This window comes from Rhinocladiella mackenziei, assembly GCF_000835555.1.
Source record: "Rhinocladiella mackenziei CBS 650.93 unplaced genomic scaffold supercont1.4, whole genome shotgun sequence".
In the NCBI taxonomy this organism is placed as follows: Eukaryota; Fungi; Ascomycota; class Eurotiomycetes; order Chaetothyriales; family Herpotrichiellaceae; genus Rhinocladiella; species Rhinocladiella mackenziei.
The window spans coordinates 2,938,916-2,947,618 of NW_013550601.1; the positions used below are offsets into that span (position 1 = coordinate 2,938,916).

At 50.2% G+C, this 8,703-nt stretch overlaps 3 protein-coding genes across 3 annotated transcripts; 1 reads left to right on the plus strand and 2 right to left on the minus strand.

Annotated features, from left to right (window-relative positions):
• Window positions 1–44: 44 nt before the first annotated feature.
• Z518_06188 (uncharacterized protein) lies at window positions 45–1,666 on the minus strand (the record flags this gene model as incomplete). The annotated part of the gene is made up of 3 exons (XM_013416998.1): window positions 45–393; window positions 445–1,229; window positions 1,286–1,666. 3 exons carry the CDS (start codon window positions 1,664–1,666, stop codon window positions 45–47), a joined length of 1,515 nt encoding a protein of 504 aa, XP_013272452.1.
• Window positions 1,667–5,102: 3,436 nt separating this feature from the next.
• Window positions 5,103–6,022, minus strand: Z518_06189 (uncharacterized protein; the record flags this gene model as incomplete). Its single annotated transcript, XM_013416999.1, has 3 exons — window positions 5,103–5,364; window positions 5,417–5,811; window positions 5,867–6,022. 3 exons carry the CDS (start codon window positions 6,020–6,022, stop codon window positions 5,103–5,105), a joined length of 813 nt encoding a protein of 270 aa, XP_013272453.1.
• Window positions 6,023–7,312: 1,290 nt separating this feature from the next.
• On the plus strand, window positions 7,313–8,449 carry Z518_06190 (uncharacterized protein; the record flags this gene model as incomplete). The annotated part of the gene is made up of 1 exon (XM_013417000.1): window positions 7,313–8,449. The coding sequence occupies one exon, from the start codon at window positions 7,313–7,315 to the stop codon at window positions 8,447–8,449; it is 1,137 nt and encodes a 378-aa protein (XP_013272454.1).
• Between the last annotated feature and the right edge of the window lie 254 nt (window positions 8,450–8,703).

The following is an 8,703-nucleotide window of genomic DNA, read 5'->3' on the forward strand; positions in this document are numbered from 1 at the left end:
ATCGATACACCATGAGTCGCTTTGGACGAGGTGGGATAGGGAGGTTATGAAACTCCGTTGGCAGACACGGCCTCAGACTTGGAATCCAGCTTCTTGACTTCCCGTCCCACTTCGTCCTCTCCCTCGTCGTCTTCTCGTGCGCGTTTCTTTCCCGCAACGGCTTCAGCGTCACCTTGGACACTCTCCGCAACTGCGTCCGCGGCCTTGTTCGATACATCAGCATCGCCATCTTGCTCTGTGGACTCAACATTGTCTGCCGCTGTCTGTTTTGCTGCTTCCTCTTTCTCGTTTTCTGCTGCTACAGCTGCTTTTGCTTTGGCAAGTGCTTCGTCGCGACCAGAGTCCTGCTTCACTTTAGATGTGTCTCCTACGGACTTGACGGCAGGAATTCCTCTGTCCATATGTTAGCTCGTTCGCGATAGACTCATGGACGCCAGAACCTACCTCTCATCCTTGTGAGGTCCATTGAACCTGCCACCCTTCCCACCCTTAAAGTCACGATCACGAGTGCCACGTCTCCTGTCATCTCGGAAACCGTTCTTTCGATCTTCATCTCGACGGGTTCTCCAATCTCGATCATCCTCCTCCTCATCACGTTTCCGCTTTCCATCTCGGCCTCCCCGGTTGTCTCTCTTGCTCTTGTCATGTCTGATATTTGATCGGATCTTGCCAGCCTTGATATCTTCCACCTTCTTGTCGCAGTACTCTTTCTTACTCATGATCTGCAGGTCTCGGCCTTGGTATTTGGGTTTGGGGTCCAATTCCAGGAATGCCTTGGCCAATTCCTCCGTCTCGAATTCTACGAAGACACTGCCTTTGAATACTTTCTCTTCCGTGCGCCTCAAACGCACGGCGTTGGTGGGGCCGTAAGGGGAGAAGAATGCCTCAATGTCGAACTGTGTACTAGGAACCTCGTCACCGAACCCTTTGACGTAAACACTTCGTGGCATCGCACGGTCCTCGAAGACTCTGACTGCATTCGGATCTGGACCATCGTTCAAACTTTCGGGGAGGGGTTCTTTTCGGCGAACGCAGGTATCGTTCTCCGTAAGGTCGAGGAATTTGGATTCTCGCATGGCCTCTACAATGGCTTCAAAGGGCTGGAAATGTCGCATGCGTTTGAAAGTATGCAAAATCTTGAGTTCGACGGGGTTATTCTTGCTCCCGCCCACTTTGGAGAGCAGGAATTTGTCGTTGGGAAGATTAGAGTCGGAGAAGTAGAATTCCACCTGCGCAACTTAAGTAAGCTATTGGACTGGATGAGCAATTGGGAGGGGTTTGTTACCTGTTTGCGAATGGCAGCGGGGTCACTGCTTACTTCTTGGGTGGTAAGGTCCGACTTGATGTTATCTCGGTAATTGCGAGAACCACAGCCATTTTGACCGCCACGACCTCGACCTCGACCACTGTATTCAGATCGGCCCTGATGTCGAGATTCTCGAGACTTGTCTGTTGTATCCTTGCTCTCTTCACTCTCTTTCTCTACGGCAGCATCATCTTTAGGCTTCTCAGACTCTATCGTGCCGTTGGATTCTTTCTGCCCCTCTTTCGATTGCGCCTCGTCTTGGAGCTCAGCTAGCATCTTTTTTGCATCCTCGGCTGCCTGAGCATTTTGATCCGTCGGGGTTCGAAGTGCATCTGTCGCCGCAGCCTCCTCTGCAGACATTTTGACGGCGATAGTATGTGAAGAGCTATGTTGGTAAAAGGACTATCTGATTTGAAGCGCACACTCAAGCAGGTGGCTGGACAATGCGGGGACGGTGCTTTTGAAACAGAAAGTGAAGATATGACTTGTCGCTTGATTAATGAGTCAATGTGACAGTTCTTCTGAGATAAAAGTAGTGGCTATGCTCTCTCCCAAGGATCTCTGGAGCCTTAGCTTGTAGTGCAGATACAAAAACGAATGAAATCTATTGCAGGATGCATCGGAAAAAAATTTCTGGGCTCAGCGAATTCACAGGCGGGGCGCAAAATCTTGGCTGCGCTTGGGCGACGAGGTCTCTCACTCCTAGTCGTATATAGTTGAATAATGATGGTTCTCTTTCCCTACACAGATCCGACAGGAATCTCAGTGTCCATCACGTGCACATCAACACAGCTTTTCCCAGCTCGCCTGCTCAAAGGTCGCGTCAACGATCATAGCCCAAACCAACCGTGAAACAACAGTTACTGTTCGATTTGTCTTCCTCCCAATATAGGTTCACACTGTACAGCGATCAACGTATACAGTTTGAGTCATGTCACACATGTGCGCCAATGCCTCGTATTGGAGACAATGAGGAAAAGATCCACTGGCTTCACCATGTTTTCGCGCTCGCTTGCTCAGGTGTTGAGCTTCTCGTGGGGAAAATGGCAACGGCACGAGGGTGATAGTGTCTCATATCATCTCTCAATTCAATGCAAATAGCCTGAATACTCTTACGAGATTTGGCCTGTCACCACGCTCACGGTGATGCGTGCTTGCATACCCTGAACGGTAGCATGCTATTCACCTCAGTAATTGCCTCAGTATTTGCATATACAATCCTCCACAGTCTTCTTTTCGACTTTGTGATCGAACACGATTGATACAAAATGCAGTGATGGTCTCCACTAGATGATGCGGACCCGAGTTTAATAGTAAAAAGCTGTTGAAAGCAGTTTGAAGCTGAAAAGGAATGAATTATTTCAACAGAATTGGTCTTGGTTGGCAGCCTCGTGCTCTTTCGGCGACCGAATGAATCAGCATATCGGTGGATTTTCGTGGCGTTATCGTGGCGTTTTCACCTCAACGCCCCATGGCCCTTATGCTGACCATCGGCCGCTCGGACCGAACAGAGACTCCTATTGGTAACTAGGCAGAAGCCGAAGGTGTGCTATGCCCCTGTCAGGTTGGGAAATGTCCCTAGATGTCCGGGCGCGAACCGTCGCTGATCTCGCCAGCACAGAGGAGCGTTTTAAAACGAAAAGAGCCGTTCATTCTGCTGTTCGTCGATCGATCTCTTCCAGATGCAATCAACCTTGTTCCCTGTTCGATATCGATTCGATTCAAATTTGCCAACACACCACATTACACTACCCCAGAACATGCATTGCATCAATTCGCTTCACGATCGAAACACCCTTGAATCGACAGCATGTTGTGAGGTCGTGTACACAACGCCGAAAAACAATGACATCAATCAGGGCGTTCTTGTCTGGTGGTGTTCACATCGCCGAAAAATAACAGCACTCGGAATGTGCCCCCCGGAGCCCGTTGAACGTGGGATTCCAACTAAATGCACACGATAAAAGTGTAGCCTTGTGCTGTAGTTAGTGGGATTTAGGTTTACAAAGCAAAATGCATCTAGGGACGATCACACGGAAAAGGGATCGAATTCAACAACAATAGGTAGCCTTGGGAAGCCACATGCAGGGTTCCTCCCTGCACACATGAGCAAGTGCCTTTTTTGAATTTTGATGCGCTCTGATAATGGACAGGAATGAGCCTTACCTCCAATGGACACTTCGTTGGTATGGTGGGCAAACATGTCTTTCTTACAGGCGTCTCCCGAAGCCTGGAGGAAGAGGTGGCATTTGCTTATGCCAAGGCTGGGACCTCAATCATAGGCATCTCTGCACGGTGAGAAGAAATCGGAGACGCGGCAGCCTCGGGTGGTAGCTGTGAAAATGGATGTTATGAATCTATGTGCAGGTTGCCGTCAACAAGAACACGCCAGAGTCCCGAGGCCAAACTCGACATCCTCATCAATGATGCCGGCTCACATGGAGACGTGGATTCCTATTGAAGATGCCAATGTCGACGACTGGTGGAGGTTCAGATCAATTTTTTTTTTCTCCAGCTTCGAAGACCATGGTCAACTTTGTCCAGCACCAGAGCCCCAATGATCACACCTGGCGCCAAGTGCGTACCAGACGGCCAAGTTCGCCTCCTTCTCTGGCCGACCGAATTCCTCACACGTTGAGTATGGGAAAGAGTCTGATTGCTTACTGCATACATCCGGGCGCCGTGCCCCACAGAGCTTGCATGGAAGATGCCCCGAATTTGTCAAAGCCCACCTCATCGAACACCTCCAGGTTCGGATGCTGACGCGGTGCTGTTATTTGACCAAGAAAAGACGAGAGTGGCTGCGACGACGGTACACAAGATCTCGAAATTGGCCAACCCCCTGCCGACGCCATGGCAACTTTCTTCTCATCAAAGGATAGTAGTGTGACGCTTTCCCCGATACAGACTAGCCAATGAGGATCTACCACGAACCACTGTCGGATCTTATTTTTATCATGGTATCGTTAATTTCTGTACGATCCTTTGTAAAGACTCCAATATTGGGCCAGATTGGATGGACGAGCAGTTTCAGTTCCTTTCTGTACGGCATAGGATTGAGATATAAGAGCGGCCATTAAATTCTGCCACTGGCACAACGGATAACTTTTGAAGTCCCAACGCGTATATTCCATACGGAGGTGCCAGCTTTGACCGAGTGTGTCGTCTCGTCGCCCTTTGACAACCAACCTCCAGGATGCCATCTGACTTTAGAATCCTTGCCGGCACCGTCGAGCGTTTACCTGCGCCAGATCTCCTTTGAGATGGCAAGATATTAACCAACACTCTCATCGCTTGTGAGCACAATACAGAGCAGGACCAGGAACTCAATAGGAGGACCGGGTACGGAATTCTCGCAAGCGGCCATGCGTCAGGATCAGCACATCAGCGTCATGAAGAGTCTTCCTCCGGATTTGCTCGGTCAAATGCATCACCACTCATTGCTATCGGTGCCGAGATTGACAGATTGACGGACGAGTTCGCCAGCCTCGGCGTGCGTACACCGAAAGCAGAGTCTGGATAACCTGAAATCTTCAGTGGGTACCGAACTATCGCCATGGTGGCAGATGATGTCCTTCAGCAATACGAGGATCGGTGAAACACAGGGAAACTCGGTTACGTGAGGATATGAATCCCTTGTCCACTCCAGCGAAATCTGTGGCATATGAACCCATCACTTTTTCTCTGAGTCTATGATCTTCAAGCCCAAACGATGTTGCTTGTGAAAAGATGCATCATGCCAGCGGCGAGCTGACATTGTGTCTTGGGAAGGCATCAGTCAGAGGCGAGATGAGAGTCAAACATCGAAGAGCTCTTTCAGTTGCTTGATGGTATCCCCTGGGTCCATGACCGAGTGGCCGATGGTTCGACGATCATCATAGATCTCCCAGTCATTGCCACCCTTGAATGTGGCGTCCCCAAAGAAGTGGATGTTCTTGTAATGGATTCCCGAGAGCCCTTTGCTGGTGTCGGCTTCCGCCTCGATGTGTTGTAAGCAATAGGTCTTGTCCCATCCGGAAGGGAAAACGTCGAAAGATATCTGACCGCCAATGGAGTAACTATGATCTGGATGAGCATATCGACGACATCGGCCTTCAGTATCGACCTTACGTGAGTCCGAAACTAGGGAATTCCTTCTCAATGGCCTCAATCATCTTGCGTCTACAACCTGTCTTTCTGTCCCAAGCCTGAAACTCGTCTCGTTCGGCCTTGCTGGCATTACGACCGACGGGGCTGACATTGATCATCCCATTTCTGAATTCAATAAAGGTTCCACGCATAGCTGGGAGACCATCGAGTTCTGAAATATATCTCAAACAGAACTTGGCAAGCTTCTGGTATTTCTCTTCTCCGATCCATTGGTGGAAGGAGTTCGAGGGCAGTTGTTTGCCGAGGCGGTAAGCAGTGAGACCGTTCTCGGCGAAGCAAAAGTCGAAGAGGGTGGTGACAGGAAGAGACGGGGTTCCGAGTTGTTCTTCTTGTTTGGCAAGATTGGAGCCACTAACCTCGGAGACAGTCAGTCTGGAGAGCTGCATGGGAATCGATTGGCAACGTCCTTACGTAGCCAATGGCACATTTATGTCTCAGTTTGGATAGCGTTTGGAGCATCTCCACTGAGGCAGACTGTCGAGCCGGGGTGAGGGTGTTGTCGACATCAAAGAGACAGATGGTTTCTTTGACAGGGCGATCCTGGAGGTCGGGGTAGAACTCGGCCATTTTAGAGGAATGCAGGGGTTGACCAGAGAAATGAAGTCGAACAATCCAACTCAGGGGAGTAGTGACAAAGTCCTTTTATGTTAGGAGGAAACGGAGAAGAGGACAGCTCACCGTATTTCTGGAAGAAGCCACCGTGAGGTTGACCACCCCCCGATCACGTGCAGTGCTTGAAACGGGAAGCTTTCCTCTTTGGGAAGAATCTGCCCTCAAGCTCAGAAATCGAATTACATCTTCGGCAGCCTCATCGGATCCAGTCCACGGCCCATCCAGAGATGGGCAGACGATGTCGTAGCGAACAGGGCTTTCGAGACGTAAAATGTTCCGTTCCTCCCCGTAGCAGCACTAAGACACGGACCCTTGAATCACTCAATGGAAACGACGTTGGCAAGTATGGTGGGAGAAGTGCCATCACACGACTATGTGCCGGATCTGTTTGACAACCCTGGGGTATACACCGGGGGAGTGATGTACAACTTATTTTGACCGTATTCACCGCGGGCCTTTATGGAAGGAGTATGTTGTAATGACGATACCGTGGCGAAATCTACTCATCAGTGATTCGTTTGCGGACGGTTGCACCGTTCGTCCTGAGACAAATATGGTCCTTGAGGGTGGGGCGGTTTTGGGAAAGATGAGAATGGTGGTTGACAGGACCCACCGTCTTTGAATATCTGATACTAATTAATCCGCTCATCTTGGCCTTTGGCTTTTCGGCATTGGATAGATGGCGGCGCACACGTAGCAGGTTGATTGGTTGCCAATCACCGATAATGCAGTGTCTACCGACAAGTTAGAACCGTAATTATCGTATTCTTTTGGACTTAGACTAAGTGGTTGGAAGTGGGCATTGGTTCGGGGAGTTCAGAAGCCAGCGCCATCTAAACACAGGCTGGAAGATGGTTTCCGGGCCCCCTGATGGATCAAACATTTCACCCAGGTCAAACTGTGGAGGTTCAACCATCACTGTATGTTCGGCTAACTCTCGACACCATGTGCAGGCCATAGCCATGCCATTCATGCCTCCATGCCTTCATGCTCTTACTCGGGTCCAGGTTCCACCAGGCTCGGGTCTTCTCATTGAAAATGTTGTAATTCGCGCTGCTGCGGGCTGGTTTCTCGTGCCGTCGGTTGTTTCCATGAATTGTCGTTTATACCTTTCCTATTAATAGGGTCCACGTCCCTTGAGCATGTCTCACAAGGAAGTATTGCTTTCAGGTCTGCTAGAAAAGATCTCCAAAAGCAAAGAAAAGAAAAGCTTCTAGAAAGCCATTCATTTTCTTTTGTCTGGCCATGTCGTCCGACACTCCCGACAAGGCTGTCCCCACCGACTCTTCTTCTCCATTACCCGACCCAAAGAAGCTGCGACTGTCCTGTGATAACTGCCATGCCGCCAAAGTCAAGTGTACCAAGGAACGTCCCTTCTGCTCCAGATGTGGTAACTCCGGTGTTCCTTGTGTCTATTCCAAGTCACGCAGAGCCGGAAAACCCAAAGGGTGTGGTAAGAATCGTGGTCAGTTCAGCACGTTACCCACGCCGCCAGAATTCAACAGCCGACCAGATTCTCCCCTGGAAGATGGTCGACTGAATATGGACCACGACGAAGGCTCCTGGAGCGTCGACATCCCGGGAACTCGTCGCTCCTCGTTTCTCGATCAAGGCTTCGGCCACCTTCACTCCGCCGCCGAGTCCACACACTCACTGGACCCGACTTTGACCCTGAACAGCACCTTCACTCATGCTGGATCCATGGACTCAGAAGAATCCGCATTCAACACGACTATGTTCGCCTCCGAGTTCAAGACGTCACCAGACTGGGTGTCCGGTATGGACTCGGCCGGCACCACGATCCCCTTCTCCACAGACCGGATGGCGACGACCTGTGCAGGCCCCAACGTGATGTTATACAATGAATTCATATCCGACGGCGGCGGCAGACTCGATGACTCTAGCTCTGGCCTTGGCGGTAGTCCATCCTCCTCCTGCTCATGCCTTAGCGCGTTGCAAGAGATCCTCAGCGCGCTCAACGCCGCGATCCCCAGCTTCGACCGGTTCCTCGCCATCAACAAATCCGCCGTGGTGCGCATGACCCATTGTCTCTCTTGCCATTGCTTACCGGACATCTCCTCTGTCATGTTACTCTCCGTCATCATCACTCGGATCGTGCAGTGCTACAAGAAGATCCGCAATGGCGAGTGTCAGGGTTCCGAGGATGTGGGGGTCACCATGGGTACGCTCAAGATGGACAGTGAAGATGAATATCAGATCAAGATGTTTTTGATTCGGTCAGAACTGCGCAAGATCAAGTCCCTGATCACTCGTTTCCGTGATCGATTCGAGAACTTCCTGCAAGGCGCTGACCGGCAGCTGTACGAGGCCAACATGGCGTTTCTGGAATACGGACTGGACGACACGATCAAAGGTCTTTGACATCATATCTTCTCGCGGCAACCTTATTCCATGTCCCATATTTCCTGTTGTCTTTGTTGTCAGTTAGAGCCAGGCGTTGTTGGAAAGTTTGGTTACATGTCAGTCAACGATGCAAAATTGATTTTAGACACCCTGAAGAGGGAGGAGTTTTTGAGATGAGAAAAAAGATTCTGTTGGCTTTGCTAAGTCATGAAGCATGAAGGATTCACGAACCCCCCTATCACGAATTTTTTTTTTTTTTTATTTTGGGCATG